The 25,957-nt window shown below is 39.3% G+C and overlaps 1 protein-coding gene across 5 annotated transcripts in view; it reads left to right on the plus strand.

Annotated features, from left to right (window-relative positions):
• The window catches only part of IARS (isoleucyl-tRNA synthetase), a 90,896-nt gene that overhangs the window by 35,162 nt on the left and 29,777 nt on the right, over positions 1–25,957 (plus strand). For all 5 annotated transcript variants that reach the window (XM_040646613.2, XM_046900091.1, XM_046900090.1 and 2 more), the window contains 7 exons: positions 6,987–7,113; positions 11,002–11,075; positions 11,626–11,820; positions 16,323–16,409; positions 17,001–17,084; positions 21,029–21,176; positions 23,463–23,583. In XM_040646613.2, coding sequence (XP_040502547.1) covers positions 6,987–7,113; positions 11,002–11,075; positions 11,626–11,820; positions 16,323–16,409; positions 17,001–17,084; positions 21,029–21,176; positions 23,463–23,583 — 836 coding nt within the window. The remainder of the gene's footprint in view (positions 1–6,986; positions 7,114–11,001; positions 11,076–11,625; positions 11,821–16,322; positions 16,410–17,000; positions 17,085–21,028; positions 21,177–23,462; positions 23,584–25,957) is intronic.

The following is a 25,957-nucleotide window of genomic DNA, read 5'->3' on the forward strand; positions in this document are numbered from 1 at the left end:
GTGAACTTTTAAAAAACAAACAATAAACATGACAAGAAAACCCATCTCCAAGTGAGCAGTTGATTCCTGAAGTAACTGAAGTATGTTACTTCCAACTGTTGGCTGGTTTTCAGTGTTAGAGACCATTGTGTGGTTCTGACATTGTTTACCCAAGATTTACAGCACTTTATATAGTGGAAAAATGAGCATCACTGGAAGGAAAGCAGATGTGACAGACTTCAAAGTAGCCAAGCCTTTTGTTCTTGCTTTTTCTTGGCACTGAGAATTTCAAACGCTAATAAAGGGTGTGATGTATTGGTTCTTAGAGATATTCTTTCTTGATTTTTAAGAACTAACAATTGAAGTGATTAATGAAAATACTATAAAGAGAACATGCAATGGGCCTTCTTGCCAGAAGTTAATATCTGCTTTTAGAAGTGTGGATTTTTCATGCTTCCTGCTGTTCCTGGATGAGCACCCCAGGAACAAGTGCCTTCATGTCCATCAGTCAAACGCACTCATCTTCTGAGAGGCTTTGATTCAACCTTTCCAGTCTTTGGTCAGCCTGCTTATTTGCTGAACAACAGACGGTCTCTCATCTTCCAAAAGGTGTCATCTAATCATGATTTATGCCTATCTCATGTGATAAGCCCTAACTGGTAGGTGGTGCAGAGTGTAGGGCCAACTCAACAGTGGGAAGTTGATGTTTCTTCAGCCACACTTGTGTGTCTTTGTGCAGATGAGGTTTGACACTGTAGCAGAAGCAATAGAACTTAAATTACAACACAACTGTAGGATGATGATGGAAGATAGGTTGTTTTTTTTATGTCTAATAGGATATTTTTTTTGCTATCTTATTGTAAATGAGTGCTGAACAGTTTTAAATGCATGTTTTCTGTGTACCAGTTTTCTTGTGTTTTGTTTTTTTTTTCCTTTAACATGATCATGTAACTTTCAATCTTCCTTTTGAATCATGGACTACGCTTAGTCAGGAACTGTGGATGCTGATGGATGGTCTCCTTAGTGGTGTGAAGTGTGCAGCAATTTACAGGCAGTAGATGGCAGTGTTTCCCGATGCAAAATGCACGGTGGCCTCATTGCCTGCAGAAGGATCTGAGGGAAAAATGACTGCAGGGTTTGCCTTGCGGTGGTCTGATTTAGAGCAGCATAAGTCAGAATGTTTCATTACTGGCTGTTATCAGACACGGCTGAGGATTAGAAGTAAACTTTAAGGCTTGTTTCAATTGATCTTGATAGCTTGTGTTCTGCTCTGTCCTAATTTTGGTGTTTCCTCTCAAAGCCTCGTGAGCAGAGATTGTTTTGTCATGAATTCAGCAAGCACCTTTTCAGTCCCAGTGAGCAGTCATCACAAGCCTGTTGTTCATGAAATAAGGCATTTCTTGAGCCAGAAACTCCAAATGTTGGTTCACCAGGCAGTTGTGCATAGACAACTGGTAAATCCATCCGCATGTGCAGCAGGTTAAATGTCTGCCACCATTGAAAGATTGCAAATGTATGGCTCTACAAACTTGTAAATATAGAAGTACTCAGTGACCATGAAGTCATAATGTTCCATGGGGAAACTGCAGAAGAGCTACAGCAAAAGCTTCGTTCCTCTCCTGCTCCAAAATACAGGGACTTTTTTTTTTGCCTTCATAGGTAAGATTAAGAATTTTCATAGCAATTAGCATGTTGTCTGAGTCATACAAATAAGATAACGGGCTTTTTAAATGTAAATGTATCACAGAACTGGAGGTTACGGCTTCACTTAATCTTGACTTGTCAGGCAGCTGTGTGCTGCTGACAGTATGGTTATGATGCAGTCTGCAGCAGCATTGCAGTCTCACGCTAAAGTGTTTGTTGCTATGGGAACCGTGATAAAAGACTGCAGAAAAACATTGGTATATCAAAATGATTGAAAACACTATTAATTTAGCAAATGTAAGCTGCACATAGGCAGAAAATTATTTTATACTGATGGAAGCAGCCCTAACTTGCCTGGGATGTGTGGCTGTGCACCATTATAATAAGATTTCGTGAACTGGGGAGGAGAAACTGTCTGCTGCAGTGGAAACCGTGCTTTGCAGGCAGCTGACCTTTCCTCTTTGCTCCCCTTTCCTCCCTGTTTCCCCAACCCCTAACCGGGGAGTTTTAATTAGGTCCATGATACAGTATTGCTACTAATTAGAGTGTTAAAAGGACACAGATAGTTGCCTTATTTTATCTTCTTGAAGTAGAAACCATTAAGAATCAATTTGAGGTCATGCTGAAAGATGTTTGTTATAAGAGCAGATTAGCATAATGGAATTGAAGACTTTGAGTGTTCTAAGGATTATTTAATAAAGAAAAGCAAAAGCAGGTATTGTTATGGATTTTAAAGATACTTGTACATATTTTATGAAATGACATGAGGGTAACTACTTAACCAGCTTTGATTTTGCTGTTGCAGCTCAGTTGCCTACTATCTTTCCAAGCATGCAACTAGTTCCTAATTTCAGGAATCCCTTCAAGCTGCCAGCTTGCTGAATGAAAGGATAATTTGGGGGCCACCTTCTCAGAACCGAAGACATCAAATGCTGAGTGCTAATCTTTATAGGATTTCCTAATTCTTGCTGTTGTTCTGTGTATCAATCTGACTCTTGGGAGTGCTGTTCAAATAATTTGTGTGCTCTAAGCCCCCCTGAAATATGAACTATGAGTCTTACCCAGCATGTGAAGTTGCTGTGGTTTTTGAGTACTGTGAGTATAACTAGCTGGCGAGGGGAATGGTGAGGAGTGAGAAATAATTAGTACATCTGTACATAATATCTCAAAAAGCTTTTAATGGTAAATTAATGGTAAAGCACATAAGGCTTCAGCTGCGGTAGTGTTTGACGACTGTTTATTTCAGCAGTGATATTTGTACTCGTGAAAAAGGATGATATTGCTTTGTGACAGCATTCCTGCATCTTGTGACTGACGCAGGGTGAGCCAACACAGTGTCATGTGGAACACATCTGTGCTTTGAGATGGATAAGGAGTTGTACTTGGTATTTGCAATTGTGTTATGAACATGAGAAGGTCTTCAAAATGTGTGTCCAGGAAAGGAACGGGTGTCTTAAATCTTTTAATGTGCTTCCTTCTGGATTATGCAGTAACTCAGATTTCCTACATCCTGCATATTTGTCATTGGAAAGAAGATTCAGAAAGGAAATAGAGTAATCTTAATTCATGCTGTTCCTGTGGTGTCAGCTGGTGATGAGAAGTCTCTGGATCAGCAGCTGTGGGGACTTGCTGTAAACCACCTGTGCTCGGGGACTGAAGAGATGCTCCCTAATTTCAGATGTTCAAATCCATGTTCACTTGCTTGTGCGCTCTGCATACCCTGTAGGACATAGACTTTGGAGGCCAAGTAAAATGGTTTCTGTTGTGGTAGGCTAGTAGATGCTGTTTGGGGTCTGAATTTTTATTGGTCTTGGTCATCTTTTTTTCTTTATCACATAGCAACTGAGAAGGACCGAAGGAGCTCACTGTGTGGAAGTCTTAGCAATGCATGAATTTAGCAAAATCTCAGATCTGCTCCAAAAATGAGTGAACAATCAGAAATGTACATCCACATCTAGAGCAGATGAATAATTCCTGTCATCTCTAATTTGTTAAGCTGGAGTTTTTACGTTGAGTAAGAGATTTACACTGCAGCGAGTTGAAACCGATTACTTTCAATCACTTAATTTATTATTTGACAAATCAATATTTATTCCTTTGTGCTGTGATGTTCAATTCCATGAACTTCTCAACTGCTGCTATGTCTGTCTTGAAGTTTATTTACCACACTGTCCTGGGTGCCAAGGAAGTAGAAATAGCCATTATCCCACACTATTCTGAAGGCACGAACTGAGAGCTTCATAGCCTGCTGAGACAGCAGCCTCCTCAACCTTGCTAAATGTTGGAGAAGGGAGTACAAAATCCTGTCTGTGTCATTTTGCAGAGAAATTTGAAGGTCAAAACCAATACCAATTGTGGGCCAGTTGGGGGGGAAAAAAAAAGAAATTTCTCACAGCACGATATCGGGGCTGCAGCAGGAATCCTTCAGAAGTGAAGTCACTGCTTTGATTTCTGCTAAAACTTCTAGAACTGTTTGCTGCTGGAGCTTGACCTTTTCTGAGGTCTGAATCTGTTCAGTGCTGTTAGCAGTGAGATGCTCTGCATGGACTGTAGCACTTGTCACCTTCCTTGTCGTCCTGAACTGCGGATTCCGTTGGACTCCTTAGCATCAACCTGAAAGTTATGCAAGTTATGCATTTCAGCTGAAGGACGTTAGTGACAGATACATGCTGAAACACAGAAAACATGCATATTGGCATATGGCAAAGGGCTTTTTTGTATCTTTTTGTGCTGTAAAGTAGGACTGTTGGTGTGGGTGGCCTTCTGTGTAGTTTGTTTGTTCCTTAAAGCTCCTAAATATCCATGCTGTGAGGATGCCTTGTGTGCAGAGCTCACTGTCTGTACTTCTGCATTTGTGCAGCCATTTTCTTTCAGGGGACTATGTTAGCTTTGGGGCTTAGGTAAGTGGCTTAACTTGGCCCAAAATGTCCTGAAATTTGCATCAGTAATGATTTATGGTTTTATCGCGGCCTCGAAGTCACCATTCTGTTCTCAATGTAGTTGGGAATTCAGATGGAGAAATTAGCTGGGGACTATAAGGAAGACTGTGTGCTGACAGATTTATTGCAGTTCAGAGTTGGCTCAGGATGAGACCAAGTTTGTTCAGTTACAGCACTGGGAAGGAAGGGAGCAGAATTCACTGCAGGGCGGCTTCTGAGTGCCCTCACTCTCCTTAGCTGAGCAAAATCTTACTGCAGAATGTAGATGGAAGAGTAAATACAAGCTTCCTGCAGTAATAATACATACCCCTGGGAAGATGTTATCTGTTAAAAGTTACAAAGAAATTAAGAGAATAGTTTGTTTGTTTGACTTTATTCATTTCAAAATGTTCTGTCTGTAAGTCAGAAAGGTCACACTGAGATAGCTGTAGCTGAACACAGTAAGACTAAGTGCAAGGAACAGGCTCTAGGCTTGAAGAATGCACGACTGCAAAGGGTTTGCTCTGGGTGGCTATCTAGTGGAGTTGTTCCCATTTGGCTGTATCTGCCATGCCGTGCCTGGGTGGTGGTCAGAATAAATTGTTCTAAATAACATGTTCTTTGAGTGATGAGCTCAAGATGTATTTGAGATGCAGGCTCATTTCATTGTGTTCAGTGGTTACGTCGGTGTTATTTCTGTACTGCACCTCTGAAGTGGTAACAAATCATGGTTACAAATGTGGTTCGTAGTAGGTGAAGTAGTTTGTGCTTTATGTTCTGCTAAAAATTGTCAGCAGGGTCAGACAGTTTTACCAGAAGAGGTAAATTGTGGTTTTGTAGCTCAGAGGGAGCGAGGGCTAACACCACACGTGTTTTGTGGTTAATGTCCACTTTGGGGATCAAATTAATTTTTCTTGCATATTTTGAGGAGGCAGAGCTGAAACTCCAAGTGTTTTAATGCCGCTGGGGGATTGTTTCTGCCTCTAGCTATGTTAAATGGGACTAATAATTTCAGCTAATCAGTGTCTAACGGCTTCTGAAAAATGGAAACTAGTTTAGGAGTGATGTATAGGGAAGTTTTCCACATTAGTGGAATGTTAGGCAAATGCTAATGGTCTTCGTGCAGTTTCCACTGGTGTTGGGAGAGAGGGTCTCTTAGGGTCACTACAGAGAAGTTAATAGAAATGAGCCCTACCCTAAGAAATTCTGGAAACCTGCATATGCTTCTGAATTTCAATGCTGTGTACGGGTGCTGTGAGATGTTAGTTGCTGAGTTTGTTGGAAAGCATTTTTATATTACATTTTTCTTTTAGAAATGTTTAGAGGGTAACTCTGCAGTCAAAATTAAACCTAGGAATAACTACTGAAGCTGTGGAACTTCAGAATGATATTTAATGTGTTCTTTATGACTAGTTTTTTGTCTGCTATAGACATTGTTGGCATCAAAAAGTCTTCAGACCTCCACATGGTGTCACCGTGGGTGAAGCTTGATAGAGCAACTTGCATCAACGTCAGTAGATTCTTCCCAGTGATGCTCACACTTGTTTCCCAGCAGTAGGAGATTTATGAGAAAAGGTTGAAGAGACCTCAAAAATGCTGCTTTCCCTTATCTGTTACATAATCTTTGTATAGGTAGTTAATTATTTGTTTACAGAAGACTGTCAGTTCCTCACCAAACCGTGAGGGCATTTAGTATGTCAGAGAAGCTTGGGAGGCATCAGATTTTCATGTTAACCTCTGAGCTTTCATGGGATGAAAGTTAGCTTTTAACATGTCCTAATGTGTCTCAGAACCTGGTAGTGCCCCAAATAGGCTTTTGCTTTCTGTTTATTTATTTGTAATAGGAAAATTAGATGGAGATGGTAAACAGGACAAAAAGGCTTTTTCCGTAGGGTACGTCAACCTGACATCTTTCTGTCCTTTTTTCCTCAAAATTTGGAGGTCATGCATGGTTACCTGGCTGCCCATGTGCAATGCAGGATGTCTTTTCATGTCATTACTCAAGACTTCTCAAACCTCCAGACAGAAATCAATAACTGGTATGTTTTTCTGTAGGTAAATTAACCAGGGGGATTCTTATCCTCCTCTAGCCATGATTTTCCAGTGTTGGACTATCCTGAAGACTTTTGGATGTTGTGTATATTTATTGGGTCCATTTTTTTGCATACATCTTCAGTGACATGTTGTAGAATAAAATAAATGTGGTGTCTTTCACATCTGTCGTCTGTTTCAAGATCAAAGAAGGGTAGAAGTAGTGGTGTTACTTCTTGAACAGTGAATTCGTAAGCCTCTCAGTAGTCACTGTGCTGTCTTGAATGTGCTCCTATTTCTGCAAGGTTCTAAAATGAATTGTTTTGTGGATGAAATTAAATACTCATGTTCTTATTAGTGTCCTTATAGATTGACTGTAATGGTAAACTAATATTTCTCTTATTTTTGGATCAGGGTTCCGGATTTTGTGAGGGAGAAGCGTTTTGGGAACTGGCTAAAAGATGCACGAGATTGGGCTATATCTCGAAACCGATACTGGGGAACACCCATCCCACTGTGGGTCAGTGATGATTTTGAAGAGGTAGGAAAACAAAAGCTTCCATTCAAAAGAAAATGCTCCCTATATTATGTATTGCTTGCTAATTTTGATAGGCTGTGGCTGCTGTAGTCTTAAGTCTTATTGTATCTTAATGGAACTTGTGTATCTATAATGGGTGATAGATATATGCTTATGTACTTGTGCATGTGTTTGTACGTTTCCATTGCTTTTGATTGAAGACAGCAAGCAATCTTTCTTTTTTTTTAAGTGTTAAAATTCATCTTTTCTGGAAGAATTTTTAGTGATGAGAAAGCTGATGGAATAGGAATGCATTGAGAAAATGGCAAGGAAGAGATTTTTACTCAGTCTTCTCAGTGCATTTTTGAAATTCTGATGCTCTGTTACTTGAAGCCAAATGAATTGCTAAAGGTGTAAAAGCAAGTCCAGCACTGCAGAAATATGAAAATACATATTGGTGCTGCTACAAGTGTGAGTGTAGCAGGAAGTAAAAAAGCGAATCTAGAGGAATGATGAAAGCAAATACTGGTAATGCTAGGAATGAATATTCACTACTCAAGGGAATACTTGAAGACAGTTCTGGTAATAGCATTTTCTTAGTGCTAAGATACCGAGTTTAAAAAACTGTTTCTCAGTGTAAAAAGTATTTTTTTCCTCATTTTTCTACATGGACTAGTTCCATTAGACCCATATGATGAATGTTCCTCATGCCTTGGTATTTGGATGGTGTTTATGCTATGAGTGTGCTTATAAGTTACTGGTAAACCAAGTGCTTCTTTCTTCCCTTACAATGGTTAGAGTTTAATTTGAGGGCTGACGGTTTAGACCCAGAAGATTTGAATCAATGCTAAAACTGAAGTGCTGTGTTCAGTATAACGGTTTTCTTTAGATGGAGGAAAGGCTTTTAGCTGTGTGCTAATGTGCTTCAGAATTTCTTTCTACAGCTGTAAAAGGCTGTGTGAAGGATGCATTACTCCTGCACTTCCACTCTATGCCCCTAATAATATCACCTTTGATGTCCTGTTCCCTGTGTACATAGATAGTTTTTTGCCTTTGTGGATTTGTTTTAATAATGGTATAACATGTAGGTTGTAAGACTTTCCTTTTCTTGGAAATTAACTGCAAATATTCCTTAGGGCTTCAGGTTCTTGAATAATGATAGAAACACCAATATATGTGCTGTTTTTAGCTGTAAGTATTATATATGTTTCTGTGTACTCTAGAGATGAATGACATGTATGGTTCAGTAGTTGAGTATGGCTTTTGGGCCAGGCTAAATTTCAAGCTTTCTATATTCACTCCTTTCTTAGGTGTGTGTGGGGTGTAGCTTTGAAACTATTAAGTGTTCCATCAGTCCTGACGGTATTTGTATCTGTGTGACATCTGTTCTCATATAGGTAGTTTCCTCACTTCAGTTTTAATGTAGCCTAGTGCTATGTTAGATTGCTGAAGCTCCTCTTCATGTATTGCTCTCCAAAGAACACTTTGCCACATGCAATTATGCTATGCATATTAAATCTTGGAGAAGTAGTAACAGTTTTTTATTTAATGTACAGTAAGGCGAATTAATTGGTACTAAAGTGAATTTTATTACAAATCAATATCTGGTTTTCCACAGTTTTATTTTAGCTTTTATTTTATTTTTATTTTAGCATAATTATCAGGTAGGTGCATAATGGAATTTAATTTCTAAAGCTTTTGACGGTTACCACATTTTTGCAAGCAGTTTAATGTTTTAAGCTCTCAAATCTTAATGCTTTCCTCAGTGTGGGAGCACATCTTACTTTAGAATGGATAATTTTTTTTAAGTGAAGCAATGTGCTTATAAAGTGGACAGTGTCTACTTGTATAGGACTTGAATACAAATCATAATGTTAAATACTTTGTGATATAACAGAAATTCTCGCGGGTTGTTTCATTGCTTGTCACTCACTTCACCTGTGAGACTTCTACTTTGGGCACACCAGTCCTGCATTATAGATTTGGAACAAAAGGACTCTAGCTGCGCTCTGCTGAAGTGGGAGGGAGTTCTTGCAGATCTGTTTCCAGTCTGCTTGGAGGCTGCTTTAGGAACATGGCTTTCAGCTGACCTCAGCAGTCATTTCTTTTCAATGATTGATATTTAGAAGGCTATCTTGAAAGATCCCGGAATGCCTCGGTGGAGCACCGATGCACTGCATGGACTTATTTCTTTCTATGTACAGTTACCATTCCTGGATTATTGGTACTTAATGGAGCTGAAGTAGGGAACTAATAAAAGCTAACACTTATTAAGGACTGCTGCAAGAGGGTTTTATTCTTCTGATTTACATGGATAGGCCTAATTTACATAGATAAAGTGCTAATGAATGTCTTGTAAGAAGTATTTAACCTTGACCTCTGATTTCACATTAGGTTTCAGTGATGCCGAAACATGGTTGAACAGCCCCAAATCCCACTCTGCTTGCTTCATGCCTTGCTGACATCTGAGTGTTGTCAGCCATTTTGCTGGTTAATCAGGCTGAGAAGTGAAGTGGAGGAGGGATGAATGGCAGGTTGGGATAGGGGCCTGCCTGCTAAAGCTGATCTTGCCATTAAAGGCAAATATCTGAAGCAATAGCTGTAATTTGAGAGCATACACCCATCTACGGAAACAAATGGGTGCAGCCTAATGAAGGAATTACCATATTTGTGCTGTATTGTTCTCTTGTCTTCAAGCATCACATGAGCTGTGCTTGAGATGGTGGCTGTGCCCTTCTGACCCAGATAGAGGCAGCCTTACTCAGTATGATACTGTCTGCATTCCTCTGGAGTTTGAGGTTTTACGTGTTTCTTCTATGAATGTTTTCTGCCTGGTATAGGATCTGTAGAGGCACCTGATGCTGAGTATTGGTGAAAAGCAACAAGTAGTGGGCAGCTTTTTACGCAGAATGTGCTTTGTGAATGCTGCATTCTCAAATACTGAGGTTTGATGAAGATGAAGCAGTCGTGGTATTGAGAGTATTTTTTACCCATGCTGCAGTTAATAAATGAATAATAATTAAAAAATCCCGCAGCCTTTTTTCTGCTAGCGGTACTGAACTATGCACCCGCTGCCCACTCACTTGTACAGATGTTGATGGGGTCACATGGTGAATGAGAAACTAATCGAGGTTAAAAATAGTTGGTTGCTAAAGGGATGCTTTCAGCTGGGATCAGTTGCCTTGTGCGGGTCACTGTACGAACTGCGGACTTGATTATCGTAATCATTGACATATTTAATTCCTATGGAGAAATAAAGCAGATAAGTAACAGAATCTACACTTCAAAAATAACGTGAGAAGACTGATTAGTAATGCAGATCAGCAGTTGAATCAGATTGGGAAAATCATGGCATAAGGATCAAATCAAACTGTTTTTTAACCATCTCTGCAATTCATGACAGTTTTGTGGAATTAAGTAAATGAAAACCTTTTGGTTACTCATGATTTCACTATGTATACTTATACATATGATTAAGACTAGCTGTAGAAATCGAGCTTGCTGACTACTTCTATCCAAGAACAATCCTTCAAGTTAATTTATTTGAAAAATTTTCAGCCTACTTACAGCTTCTTTATGTTGGTACATTTTAACTCCTCCTTGTCAGATCTGTGTGTCAAAAATCAGTTTTTTCCTTGGCACTTCTAAAGTGTACTCATAGTGTATGGGATTGGACCCATAAAATCCATACCAAGATGGCAACATGTGAGTCATGACTCCTTTTCAAGTAGAGGAGGTCATAAGCACTTGGAAGAGCAAACAATTTAAGCTTGCAGCTTGTTGGCTTTTCAGCTATATCAGATACTGTTGAGGATGCTAACTGACCTACAAACATCCTGTCTAATGCTCCAGGAGAGAAAAAAAGGGTGCTACAATGTGCAAGTTACAGACTAATTATTTTGCCTCTTACAGGTAGTTTGTATTGGTTCAATGGCGGAACTGGAAGAGCTGTCAGGAGTGAAAGTCACTGATCTCCATCGGGAAAGGTCAGTCATGGACTGTTCACTGGTTGTTAAAAAGTAGTTGAATGGTTATATGAAATGTTTCCCAGGATTTGGACAAAAAACCCCCAACTTTTTACAAGGTCTGATAGTGTTAGGACAAGAGCTTTAAAAGAAGAGGGGAGATTTAGATTAGGGGTTTGGAAGAAATATTTTACTCAGAGTGCTGAGGCACTGTAACAGGCTGCCCAGAGTTGCTGTGGATGCCCCATCCCTGGAGGCATTCCTGGCCAGGCTGGATGGGGCCCTGGGCAACATGATGCAGTGGTTGGCATCCCTGCTTGTGGTTGTAACTAAATGATCTTTAAGGTCCCCTCCAACCTAAGCAATTGTGTGATTCTTTCTTCTGTCCTGGACTCTGTTAGTACAAAATCTCTTAAAATACCTTTAAGTTACAGAAGATGTCAAAGGAAATGCTTGCCTGTTGAAGAATCACTAAAATCTCCTATCACATCTAATATGCAACCATAACGTTAACTTCTTGTGTCAATTCTTGTTCTTGTTTAGACTTTCTCAGTCTTTTTCTTTCCCATAGTATTGATCATCTAACCATCCCTTCACGCTGTGGCAAAGGAGTTTTGCGCCGGGTCCCTGAAGTTTTTGATTGCTGGTTTGAGAGTGGAAGCATGCCTTATGCACAAGTGCATTATCCGTTTGAAAACAAAAAAGAACTTGAAGATGCTTTTCCAGCTGACTTCATTGCTGAAGGCATTGACCAAACCCGAGGATGGTAAGTCTGTGCCATAATTTTTGCAATGTATCTGGCAAATTATTGTACCTGGATGATCCTTTAGTGTTGCATAGCTAAGGTATGATCTTTCTTAGTAAAATACAAGATATTCTGAAGCTTGATGCTGAAAATTTTGCTGAAAGATGACATGCTTGCAAGCAATCTTGGTTGGCTCTTGTCAAAGATGTTGTGTAGGGCAGATCTTTCGCATGATCGAGAAGAAACTCAGCAGCTGAGTTTTTGTAGAATTTGATTTATCTACTGGGAACTGAACACTGATAGAAATAAAAGTCAGAGTTTTGTGGATTTCAAGCCCACGTGTAGGCTATTAGTTCTTGCCTCCTAGGTTAAATTAGAGTTTTGAGTTTAAGAAGGGGAAAAAGCCAAATTTAACTCAACCCTTGTGGTGTTAGGCACTTACTATAGTTCACAAAAATAAAATTTTCTAACTGTAGGTCTGTTTTTAAGGTCTAGGTGATGCTGCTTACTGATTCATCTCTGGATAAATGCTTTTGGTTATTGGCAAATATTTCTCTAATCCCAGATCTTTTTCTGGGTTATGTTCTCATGCATACATGCATGCTTGCATAGGTTTGGGCATTCTTAAGTGATTATTCTATGTTTGAAGCTAATGAGATTAGCTCCAGTAAGTGTTAGATTGCTGAGATTTTTTTAAGGTTTATACATGTCTATGTACAAGTGGAATTTCTGTTTCCATCCAGTAACTTGAGTTACTAATGTTAAATTCCTTTGGAGCATGCTTGCTGTATTAAAACAAAAAAACAAATATCAAAGCAACCCAAACAAAGCAGTAAAATGTCAGCTTTTACATGTTTGAAGTTGAGAGCAAGTTTCCTACTTTGTAGGCTGCGTAAGGAAGCATATAAACATTCTTACAGCAAACAAGGGAGCTGCTGAATTATCAAAGCTCATCAGAATTCAAAAATAGTTTGGGATTTTTATGTGGATAAAACATCTACTCATGTTTCACCAGAACTTATGACTAATGTAGAAGCAATGCTAAATGTTGGGTTTTGGGGCAAATTCTCTCCCTGTTTGAAATGGGGATGTAAGAGTGGAATAGTACATGTCACATGGCAACACTGCTGCAGTACCTTTGAAGCGTGAGTGGGAGGCATGACAGAAGAGAAGATGAGCCTTCAGTGAAGCTCTCAGAGTCATTAAAGAAAGCACTGGTGACTTTTACAGAAGTTTGCCTCGTTATAGTGTGATATGAAGACAAAAGTTGAGGCCAGTGCAGCATCCAGATGTGCTGAACTATCACTTCGCTACTTTATAAAGTTTTCTCCTTCTTGAAATACTGAGCATAACTTACAGATTTCAGTTTGCTGATGCTGACCTATCTGCATGTTGCTGCTGAAAGCTGCCCCATTTCTTTCCCTCTCTGAATAGGTTTAAGTAAATCACCTCACCAATTCAGCTGAAAGTTGGCTCTGGAAAGGTGACAAGACAGGTCCGAACTGATGATAACACCAGTCAGGACTGTTCCTGTGGATGTAACCCACTGTGCTTCAGCTTGAGTACTGTAGGCAGTGTGCAAATGGGGGCTTTCACACTGCATCCTGCAGTAGATTGTTTTATGGTTTTTGCAGCAAAAGAGTTGCTATAAATCTTCAGAATACCTGTCTCACCTGTTGTTTAGAATGCTAAAGCACTTACCTAGACGCATGATGCTCATGCTTTCCCTTCGGTGTTTGTGTCTGTTAGCTGGTGCTTTGGTAACAGCTAGTATTTGGTGACTTGCAAAAGAGCACCTTCCTTTTGTGAAAGTAAGGGGGAATTAGGATGTGAGGTGATGGGCTTTTTGCTTTGTTTTATTTCTCTGTAGAAGGTAAAGTTCTCTCAGGCTCTTTTTGAGAATGATTCTCCTAAAAGTAGTGTGCCTTCAGTTTTCTTTTTCTCATGTATTTGTAAGTCTCAGATAAAATTAAGGTGGCTTAGAGAGAAGGCATGTGTGTCTTTCTCTAGTGTGACAGTACCAGAACGGGGTACAGTGAACAGCAATATAGTAAGTCTGAAGGATTAAGACTACAGCATGTGTTTTTTATTTGAAACATTCTATATGAAGTGATAAAATGTAAAATGGAGATTGGGTTTGGGTTGGATCAGAGGCTGCAACTGACTTGAGGTAAGAGCTGTCTCATGGGGATGTGCTCAGGAGCTGAAGGTCTGGTGGTTTGTTTAATGTAACTGAGATGGGGAGAAAGTCATTGGAGATGGAAAGTGAATGTGATCGAGGTGATGAGCTAGGGAAATGATATTTACCATGACTTTCTGATGGGTATGAGAAGGACATAAATTACATTTTTGAAGGCAACAGGAGAAAAACTGTTGAGATCTGGGTTGAAAGACTCCCAGTCTGGATAGAGGAAGGAAGGCTTTCCGAGAGGCTTTGCCTCTGACTGTGTGTGTGTGTGTGTGTGTGTGTGTGTGTGTGTAGGAGGATGTGACATGATTAGTAGTTACAGTGGGAATGGCGGCCTATTCACAGTTGAAGGTGGTTGGTGTGAGGTATGGGATTGTGAAATGGACCTCTGTCTTTGCGCTGTTCATTTTTTGTATTATTTTAGCTCATGACTGTCTACCTGCATGAACCTAAGGACGAGACTGAGATACTGTGCAGAGACAGCAGAGTAGTCTAAGAAGCTGTCAGAATCGAGCATTTCTGTGGCCAAGAGATTTCAAGCATAAGGTGTGCAGAGAGGCACTCCTTAACAATGTTCAGAATGAGATGAGCTTTCTGAAGAATGATCTGAGAGAATGAGAAGAGATGTAAGAGTGACATGTAAGCCTGTGGATCTCAGGTTCTCAAGGTCAATCTTGTAGTTGTTAACCAGGGTACCTCGTTGCTGAGAGTAGCATCAGGTTTGACAATGCAAATAACATAAAATTGACCAAAACTTGGACACACATTCTCTTGGTGCCCATGGTGCATCTGTGCAGATTTCTTAAGGCAAGCAATGTTGAAGTCTCTTCTATTGGTTCTACTTTGTTCTTTTTAATTGAAAGTACAGCTGCTGTACTGATGAGAATTTGTGCCTATTTTGCAGAAATTGATGGGAATTGGCCAGTGAAGTACTTGTAGATAATGAAGCATCACTGTGGTTGTAATGAGCTGTCAGCTTTGTAGGCTGGGAGGTATTATTGATCGTCAGCCTAAATGTTTAGGTATTTGTGTTCATGGGTTTTCTTCAGAAGGCTAAAAATGAAGGGAGATGGTGCTTTTGTGTGCAGGTGGAGAAGTGTTTGTTGAATTTCATGCAATTACAGTGCAGTTTAACAGAGAGAATTTGTATCCTGCAGTGTGAATGGTGGTAATTTTGAGAGTTAAAAGCCTGTCTGACGGATAAGCATCTGAGCTGCCATGTAAGCCATGTGTGCAGTAATGTACCCAGCAACCTCTACAAAGCTGCAGACCTACAGATGTCAGCTTTACCAATTGCATGCAATATTTTTGATTAAAAACTGTTTTGGAATGTGCAGATCAACTTCTTCCATTTAAGTGTTTCTCCACAAAATCTTGTTGCAAATGCTTAGTTCCAAGGTATAACCTTCTGCCCTGCGTCTTATTCTAAATTAATTGCTTTCATGTAATCATATACTGGTTTAAGGTTGCTAAGCAGTCATCAGTGTGAGACTCAGTTTTAACTGTGACAGCTGTGGCGCACCCTCCTGTTATTTTCATGAAAACTGCCTCCACTTACAGCAGTTTGTAGCCATCTTCTGTCAGCGTTTTGTCTCTTTGAGTTTGGTGTGTTTGCATCATTGACATCGTGCACCTTTACTTAATTTCTTAGATATAATCAAATATTGACACACTCAATGCTAGATGTGTGTGCTTGTTCCAGCACTGAATTCTCAGCTGTCCCTAGGCAGTTGGTAAGAATAGCTGTGATCACATCTATGGGGTGTGATGAGGGGAGACCATGTTGGTCTACTGACCTTTGCTATGTGGAACTGGCTGAATTAACCAACAAGGGCTGTTGGATAAGGAAGCTGTGCTCTTCATCAAAGTTATTTAATGGTCCTAGCTGTACCTGTTCTCTTGGTAGGCTGAAAAATAGCAGCATGCTATGATTGTTCCCATTGTATCCTGGGTCCAGAGGCTTACAGTGAGCACATGAGAAGCCCGAGGATCAGCATTCTCTTTTCTGTATTAAAGGGGAAAATACTACAGTTCTTTCTTTCACAACATTGCTGTTGCTTGCTCTTATAATTTTTCAGTCCTCTTGGACCAGTAGATCACACCTGGGCAAACAGCACAATATACTACAATATGTTACAAAGAAGAATAAGGTCTTTTAAAGAGATCTATTTACAATAATCTCTTATTCTGATTCTTTGCTACATTAATGTTCCACATACATAATTTTCAAGTTTGTTAGGGTACGCAGCAGTGTGGTGAGAGTTTCAGTAATGAATGGTGTGCAAATTCTAGCTTAACATATTTAGAAAGTCATGTTTACGTTGTCTCATTTCAGGTTCTACACTTTGCTGGTGCTGTCCACTGCTCTTTTTGGAAGACCTCCTTTCAAGAATGTAATTGTAAATGGCCTAGTTCTTGCCAGGTTGGTATATAAGTTCTTTCCCAAACTGATTTGTGTTCAAAGAATACTTCACTTAAGTCCCTGAGAATTGTAAGTTAAATCTGACATGAGCTCAAGAGTGTGAGGTTTATACATCCCAGCTGTGTGTTGCACTTGCTGCTTTCCAGTAGGATTTTTTTCTATAGAGTGAAAATGAGTAGCAAGTCAGGATAGGAAGGGATGGGAAACAAACAATATGAATGCAGAGCAAATAAGATTAGAGATGTAGTTGTAGATGTAAGAGAAAAGGGAATCAAATGTAATATTTAAAATTACATCCTGTTTACCCAATGGGTGGGAGAGATTGACTGAAAACAAGTGTGCTTCCCCTAGTTTCTCCAGGGAAGATGGATTTACTGGTTGAATGTGTAACTTGGGGTTCTCTAGATATTTCTTCTGATGCTCTCATGGGTTCAGCAGTCACAGTGAAGTGGTGTGCTGGTATTACTATGTCTTCGTTACCAAGGCCATAATAGGACAGGAAAAAATCAAGCTGGATTTGAAGGAGTTCTTTACTTGCCTATTTATTATGTGAATTCTGTGAACTTATTTCTGCATTCTGATATTTTCCAGTGATGGACAAAAAATGAGCAAAAGGAAGAAGAATTATCCTGATCCAATGGCTATTGTAAATAGTTATGGAGCTGATGCACTAAGGTAGGATTTTTTTTTTTTTAATTAGTGTAAAATCTGTTTTAGTTTACTGTTTCTAATATACACGTACCAGTAGGGCTGCTCATAGGCATTTGACTGCAAGGAGTAAGAAGACAGTTGGTTTTGGAAAGCTCCGGACATGTATGGCAACTGAGCAGGTGACCTAAAAAACTTGGCAATAGTTAGTGCCTGCTCTTTTATATCTTCCTCCCAGGCTGGTGCAGGCTGAAGGTGTTGTGCTGAATGGAGACTTTCTGTCTGAAAATGTCTCTAGTTGTTTGTACAGGACGATGCTACTCAGGCTGGCATGTCTGCTACTGCAGCTAATCATTTGAGTTGACCCAGTGAGAGCTGAAAGGACTGATCCATAAAGATACCAATCAGTTTTCTGCTAAATAGTTATGGAACACTTGCTGTGTAGTACCTAGATTTGTTTGCTGCTTATATTATTGTTTTCCAAGGAGGAGAGAGTTTTTCTGTTAGTAGAAGTACACAGTATATACATGTAGTAGTGAAACCAGAGGAGCGGAAGCGGAGCAGCTTCCTGTGTGTATATAAATTGTCCTATCAGAGATTAAGCACACAGCTGAAGTGTTTCATTTAAAATTATACAAACGTATAAATGTAATTATGCAGTTGCCTGGTACTTTGTCTAGATACTCTAACTAGGTGTGTGAAGTGGTACCTTGAGATAAAAGTGCAATAAAGATGCGTTAATAACTGAGTATACTACTTACGCATTTCTCAAGAGCCATGTAATCCTATTTGTACATAAAAAAAGACTGTCACACACTTCATTATATGCTACGATTGTATGCAGCAAGGATTGGTCTGAATAAAAGCTCCGTGTGCTGGGGGGTTTTTATTTGTGTAAGACACTTATTGCTGTATTCTAGATGATTTAAAAACAAAAATGGATGCAAAGCTCTTTATTTTTTTCAAACTTCAGCATTTTAAAAACCTGGTAAATGATCTTTGTGTATATGTTTACAATGGGGTGTTGGATAGATTGTTCAAATTCAATCAAATTGTTCCTTAAAAATAGTTAAGGTCTATTTAGCAGAATGTCAGCAAATCTGTATCTGAAACAATGAGTGAAAGGACTTTGAGTTATTCATAGCGGAGATTTTAAATCACAAGTGATGTTTCAGCTGAAGCAATCTGCCTTTTTTGGTTTTAAATCTGAAACGCCAGAAGTTAAACTTCCATTATTCATTTTTTTTGCTTTCTGAAAAGCTAATTCATTTTTCTGCCTGTATACTCATTCTTTAATGTCACATTTATTTATACCTACACCCACATAGAGAGTAAAAAGCATTACAGACCAGGCTCATTTATGGAAGGAGCTCTGTGATTCAGTTGTCTGTGCTTATTCACTGAAGCACTTGATGTGTTCTGTTTATAGAAAAAGCTACAATTGAGTTTTTCCTTGGCGTTGCTTCCCTGCAGAGTTTCTTCAGCTTTTGCATAACGTGTGTGTGTGTATATGCACACATGCATATAAATAAAGAATATTTATACACTTTAACTATAGTTCTCAAGTATTTCTAGCAGTAACTTAATAAACAGATCAACAGAAAATATTCGTGTAAGCTACTTAAGTGAATGTGGAATGGAATGGGTAAATAGAATAAATAGCTTGATGGCACAGTGAATTTAACAGTCCAATTTTGTGTTTCCTGAAGCTTGAGTGCTATGTGAAGTCTGCAAGAATTGCCAAAAACTGATCTATATATTTCCAGGGTTGGATAAGTTTTAATTATGTTGGAAAAAGAATTTTCTTGCCATAGTCCTTACTGTCCCTTTGCTTTCCTGTGTTTTGAGGAAGGAATATATATTGTTATATACTCTGTGTTCTTAAAATGCGGAACAAATAACATAGGCTGCTGCTTTAGAGAGATGAAAAGAAGGTTACTGCGTTACTTCTCGTGCATTGTTCTGTCAGCTCCTTATTGTGGTGTGATCCGAAGAAGGTTTTGCTTTCTGCCCAATGCCTGATACCACTGGGTCTGACTGAATTGCTACAAGTCCTCCATCATCGGGTGTCTCGTTTCTTTTTCCTGTATGGTAGTTGGTATCTTGGCAGGAACAATATCACAAGGCAGCAGTCTAGCATTCACCTGTTGTAAAGCACTATTGCTGTATTGAAAACCAAAGCAAACAAAAGGCTGTAGCCTTGGTCAGCTACTTTTCCTTTAGTTTCTTATTGTAAGAGACATTGTGACTTCTGAAAGTCAGGCTCTTCAGAGAGTGCTGCTGAGGTGGGTGTAAAGGCGCAGCTTAATGGATACTTCAGAGTTGAGATTAGTTTTACGTCACTGCCTTCTGTGATGGAAAACAGTGGAGGCAGTTTGTGGTGCTCTTTGTTCCTAAATTCTTTAACTGCCAGCAAGTCTGGGTATGGAGTTTGTCCGAGTGCCAGAGTAGCTCTCAGATTAGAACCAGAGTTATGTTTGACTTCTCAAACAAACAAGTGATAAGCACATATACAAATAATGGTGATAAGAGGTTTGGTTAAATGCACGTTCATGAATTCTGATTTCATGTAAGGGCTTAGTATTCATTGTCATGCCTAATTGTTCTCTGCTTCTCTAAATCCGCAATCTGAATTCAGCTATCATGTTTAAAAATACTTCTGGAATATGTTTCTGAAAATGCCCGTTTCTATTCTGCTGATCTTCCTGCATTGCTGTCTGTTTGCTCAGCCAGCTCTCTTTTTGTGTACTTATTTTCATGCAGGGAGCCCTCTCTGGGGGAATTTATGGTCTGGTATTCTTGAATGCGCTGTGTCAGACCACATTAAGTTTTGTAAACCTCCTAAGAGAAGTGTCTGTGAAGATAGATTAGTTTAGAATCACGATTTTTAACGTTCAGAAAACATGAGGAAATGAGTCAATAAATTCCTTTTTATTGAGAAATGCAAAAGTCTCCTGAAAGTGTTTTATTTACTTATTTTGAACATGGAGAGTTAAATAAAATATGTTTAAATCAAGTTCTTATTTAAGTTTTATGATACCTGAGTGAGATCTGGTTTCTTCTTCAGTTAACCTGATAGACACTCATTTGTCTCAGGGAATAAAATGGATCGTCTATGAAGATGGTGTGTGGTTTGGTTTTGGATTTTTTTGTTTGTTTGTTTGTTTTTTGTTTGTTTGTTTTTGTTTTTTTGCAAACTCAGTCAGTAAGGAAGAAAAGGATGTGTCCTGAGGAGCTGCTGGCTTAAGTGAGACTGATGCTAGGAGGATCTTGCTGGGCAAGGCAGATTTCTTGTGTAGGTGAGCATCCTTGGCTGAAGATGCTCTGGTTCTGAAAGAGGCTGCTTGTGGCAGGGTCAGGTTCATCTGAATCCTCTGCTTTGCTCTTTCAGAGCTACTTCTGGAGCTTGGGTGCATTTGTACTTGCAAGAGGCAAACCCTTGTTCCCCTTTTTGGGCTAGTTTTCTTGGTGACATTGATTGCTGCTGTTTTACTGATTTGTCTGTTCTGCCTTGCTCCTTAGTCCTCTGTTTGCAATGGGCCTGAAGCTTTTACTAATTGGCAAAATTATCTAGGTTGAGTAAAAAGCACTGTCATTGTCAAGGAAATAAAACATCAAAATATCAGGTGGCCTTCTAAAGATGAACACTGATCCTTTATATTCACTGCTTCTTTTTATACTGTGATAGCTTCAGACTACCTGTTGGCACTCTGATTAACTTCTAGAATATAAAATAAAGTCTAAATTCTGATTCAGAATTGGTATGCAGGATTAGAAAAGCAATCTTGTGGCACTAGGAAGTAAATTGCCTTATGTTCAGAATGTAACTTGCTTACAGTATTGTCCTTTTTAGGGTTTTTAGTGTGAGGCTGCTTCTTTGAGTATCTTTCTCTTGCTATGCAGCTCTTAGAATTCACTGTATGCTTACATATTTTTGTTACTGTTAAGCTTTTAAATGTTCTTGTTTTCAGGTTATACCTTATCAATTCTCCAGTGGTAAGAGCGGAAAACTTGAGATTCAAGGAGGAAGGAGTAAGGGACATACTGAAGGATGTCTTCCTGCCCTGGTACAATGCATATCGCTTTCTAGTTCAGAACGTTCACATCCTGCAACACAAGGTATGGATGTCTCAAGCGTGATAATGCCAACTGGAGGGGTTTTGTGCATTTTCCCCTCCTACTCTGTATCAGAGAGATTTAGGTTTGCAGAGAGCTCTCTGTAGATCACCTGGTCTTGAGCCTCTTACTCAAAGCAAGGCTGACTTCTCGGGTAGTTCAGATTGCCTGTACTTACACTGCAAGTTCCTCTGCACTGAGAACATTGTGTAATAGCACACAGGTTTAAAACAAATAGAACTGCAAATAAGTAATGAAGGGAAAGGCATTTTCAGCAGCGGCTGCTGTGACAATTTCTTGAACTAACTCGTGTTCTGTAACTTTAATTATGAATCTGCATAGAAGTATTTGACTTGGGAATACTTGACACAGTACATAAGCCACAGCAATATGTTTGCCTTCTGTAATGTGACAGTTAATTATTTTTAAGAATTAAATGTAACTTAAAAAAAAAGAAATGGAAAGAAAGGTAAATCATTTGCAATAATGCTTTGGACTTGTAGATTAAATTTGAAGTAAAAATGCTGGGTAGATTACGTGAGTTTCTATGCTTCTAGAATGAAAGCAAGATGAATGTTTCCTATAGTAATATTTCTTCTAAATTGAAGACTCTGCATGTATGTGTATAGGATTTGTTGAAACCATTTTTATTTTTTCAGCCAAGATTAGTGATAAAGGTTCAGCTTCCTCGTGCAGACTTGCATGGGAGTAGGGAAAAAAGTCCCAACCTTGTAGTACACGTGAGATTACAGTGGCAGTTTAATCACTTTGGAGAGCTGCCATTTGAAGCCATAAAGGCAGCTGACTTCAATAAACAATACAGTAAATGGCTGACTTAAATAAATGACTTTATCTTTTTAACAGCCCCTTTTGGGAAGGAAGTCTGGTAGCTTCAGAGCCTAATATTTAATGAATCTTTCCTCAAGATCCCTAGACAGCATTTATCAGGCAACCTTGTGCATTGCCCACAAATAGATTTCAGCTTTTGTTTAACCTTTGAATTATCTAATGTGTGCTTTGCTGCGTTTTGCTGTGATCCCATTAAATCTTGCAAGAGCAGCCAGCTAGGGGATGGAAGACCCCAGTGGAAAGTCCAGGTGCTTAAGCAAATATCTTTGGTGATTCAACAGATGTAAGCCTTCTTTATAGGCAGTGAAACTGTTCCTTTGCACCATATTAGGCAAAATAATGAGCTACTGGGGGGGATACTGCTTAAATTGGATTTCATGCTAAGGTTTTAACTTTTTTCATTGTATTCTACCTCCTGTAAGAAACTACAATCTCATTGTCTTGGCTGAAGTCTAATAATAGTTTTCTGGTTACTGTAATTACCTCTGTAATTGAAGTCGGTTTAATGATTGCTGACCTAGCTCTGGGATTGCTGCACTTCTGGGTGCACAGACAGATTTTTATTCTAAGAATCTTTTCCTCTATACTGCATAAGTGGACACGTAATTATTGGGTTAAATAATCCAAGGAGAATTTTTACCTGGATTCTGAGGGAAGCCCAAGTTCAGAGACTTCTAAAACCCAACAGTAACTACAGTTTAAAAACAAGAAACCTCCCTGCCCCATTTTCAGCTGGTCAGAACATACCCATGGAGAGTGAGGCAGCTTGTGCACTGGGCACTGTTCTGTCCTATGGCCTTGCTTACACTATCCTGCAGAATCAGTGTTGTGTTATGAAATTTCTCAGGTGGGTGCAAACGTTGCTGTTCTGATAAACAACAAAACGCACCGTTTACGTTGGGATGCCTGAAATTCTACCAGCGTTGTTTGGTTTTCTCAGTGGGGATTGTTACTTTCTTCTGTTTTTCACCCTGCTGAAATTGTGATGTGATCTTAAAAATTATAGCCTTTAAGTGTCATTCCCCAGATACAATTCATCTTGGTCATTATATTTCTTGTAAATATTTCAGAGTTCTCCAAGATAAGAGTTATGTAAATTCAAGAGCCCTACCCTGTGTCTGGGAGCTGTGATATACACTGCAAGCAGGGAAGGAACAACTGCATGCTGTTGTGTGCTGTGCTACATTTTGTCTGCTTAACAGATGCAAATAACAGGCCTCCTTTGCAGCTGGAAGTGTTGAATGGTGAGATCAGGAGCAGTGAAGTCCAGGTTTTCTTTGGTTATTTCTCTTCTATTTCTGGAATTTAATTTTCTCAAGAAACCATGCAACACAGTAAAGGTGACAAGGTACTTAGGACTTACAGGTGGTTTGATACAAAGATTTGAATATAAGCTCTTATGACTTGAAAATGTGTTTTGTGTTTTTATGTTGATGATAGGATGAGGGAAGAGAATTCCTTTACAATGAGAACACAGTTAAGGAGAGCAATAACATCATGGATAAATGGATTCTTTCTTTCACCCAATCGCTCATTCAGTTCTTCAAAGCTGAAATGGCAGGTATGCATGTGTTTGGTGGGGTGTGTGTATGTGAGTTGAGTTTTTGATCAGAGAACAAGCCATTTCATCCACAGACTTCCATGTTCTACTTGAAACTTATATTACACAGTACCCAGTTTTATCCATATCCATTGTTGTTTTTGTGGATGTGAACGCAGATTTTGCTATGCTGAGATTTTGAGAGGTAAGGAGGCACTTTTGTCACAGCTAATCCTGTCAACTTGGTGCTGCAGCTTCTAGCTATAACTTCTGAAGCACTTGGGACAATTGATAGTACTATTATAGTAGCTAAAAGATGGCAGTGAAGAGGAAGTGAAATAGCATTTGGGGAAGCTGCAAAAAAGAACACCTGAACAACCAACACCAAAATGCCCAGTGATTAAATCAGCTTAAAAAAAAAAGTATTTCTAAGCAGTACATGGTGTGAGGGAACAAACTTTTCCTTACGTTGTTGCATGGAGATGATTTATTTGTAATCATAGTGGGAAATATGTAAAGCAGGGCAGAATTTGTTAGGATACCACCCGGCTTTAAAAATATCCTTTTTTTTTTTTCTTCTGCATATGTTGTCTTTTTTATCATCTCATAACTCTCAATGTTCATATTGTCTGTAGACTGTTTAAATTGCAAAAAGAAGAGATGAGCTCCTGAAACAGTCAGATCCAGCAAGCTTACCATCTTGCTGATGAAGTCATGATGCGATCTGATCAAGTTTGGGGGTCTTTAAAGGCGCTGAATTCCTCAGCAGTGGAAGGGAGGTGGCTTTTGCTATTTTGGTCACTGTTCATGAGCAAACCAACAGCCCCCCCCATTCCAATGATCTGAAGTTGCCCTCAGAAGAATTTTTAGAAGCCTTCCACAGGTGTACTTAGGTCTGGGGAAAGAAGGCATTAACGGGGTGATAGATAAAGCTGGGGTTAAGGATACAGGACAATCCTCTTCTGCATCAATCCTCTCTTGCGTTCCCTGTCTTAGGCTGGCAGGTTCACTCTCACCAAGAAGTTAAATGTGATTATCTTGCTACAGTAAATCAAGCTTGTTATTTTGGTAATAAAACTCAGGTGAGGTCATCTAAAAATATCTCATTAAAGGAAAAATATCCTCAAGCTACAAAGGACAGAGTTTCTTGTGTCTGTCAAAAATGTGAGTTCTTCCTAGGAGTCGCCTTCCGACCAAATGGTGGTGGTGTGCGTTGAGTTTCATGTGTTACCCAGCAGAACAGAGCCTGTCCAAGTTTTCGTTCTCCTTGTAGAGAGGAAAACTTTTTGAGGGAGAGTGGAAAGTATGCGTGTACCTGAGATCTTGGATTAGCATGGGGTTGGAGCAGAAATAGTGTTTGTAGGAAGATGATTGCAACTAGAAGCTAGAGATCTGCTCTGAGTTTCTTAGGGGAAGATGAGGCTAATGAAAAGGGATGTTTCCAGGCAAACCTGAATCTCTTGTTAAATGTGTACTGTTCCTTACTGCTTTTCTAACCAGTCTCCTAACTCAATAAATTATAGTTAGGAAAGAGCTGGGTGTTTGCCCAGGGAGCTGTGGGTGCCCCATCCCTGGAGGTGCCCAAGGCCAGGCTGGAGGGGGCCTGATGTGGATGGGGGCAGCCAGCCCATGGCAGGGGTTGGAACTGGGTGGGCTGTTAGGGCCCTTCCAAACTAAGCCGTTCTGTGACTTCTCAGAAACACACTTTTCCCTATAAATAATTTCTTCCCTATCCCAGCATGAGTCTCCTGAGGGCTTCTTTTTTAGGTTTAAATACTAGCACTCTGCCTTAAAGAGATTTCTATTTCAGAAAATGCGATGACAAGTGTAACAAAGCTCTTAAAGATCCATTTTATTCAGCAGTTGTTTGATTAATGATTTTGAAACCGATTCAAAATGGAGATGAAAAAATTCCTCGCTTTTTGAAGAAGTAGCACACAAGTTTAACTTAGGAAAACTAAGTAATATTTAAGCTTTCAAAGTTTAAAAAACAAATCACTCTTGTGAACAACTCAAGGTTTTTCTCATTTCAGTATGGTGTTCTTGATGAGCTTTTTTTGGCTGGTGGTTCTCCATGCTTTCATGTTGCACTGAACTTGAAAATACATCTATGTTTATCTTCCTGTCTTGTCAGGCTTGCTGTTGCTTTACGTTCTTTTTTTCTCCTATGTTTCTTGGGAAAACAATTAAAAAAAAAAAAAGCAAATAATTATCCCTGAATTAATTGAAATAGGTCTCTCATTTTAAATCTGTCCAACAAAAAAGATGCTGGCAGTAATTGATCATAAAACTTCATCGTGTGATTCTACAATAATTTCCGTTGAACTTGTGGTGACTCGGCTGTATTTATAGCATGTACAAATCTAGGATTTGTCAAATCCTTCACGATTAATAG

This window comes from Gallus gallus, chromosome 12 (assembly GCF_016699485.2).
Source record: "Gallus gallus isolate bGalGal1 chromosome 12, bGalGal1.mat.broiler.GRCg7b, whole genome shotgun sequence".
In the NCBI taxonomy this organism is placed as follows: Eukaryota; Metazoa; Chordata; class Aves; order Galliformes; family Phasianidae; genus Gallus; species Gallus gallus.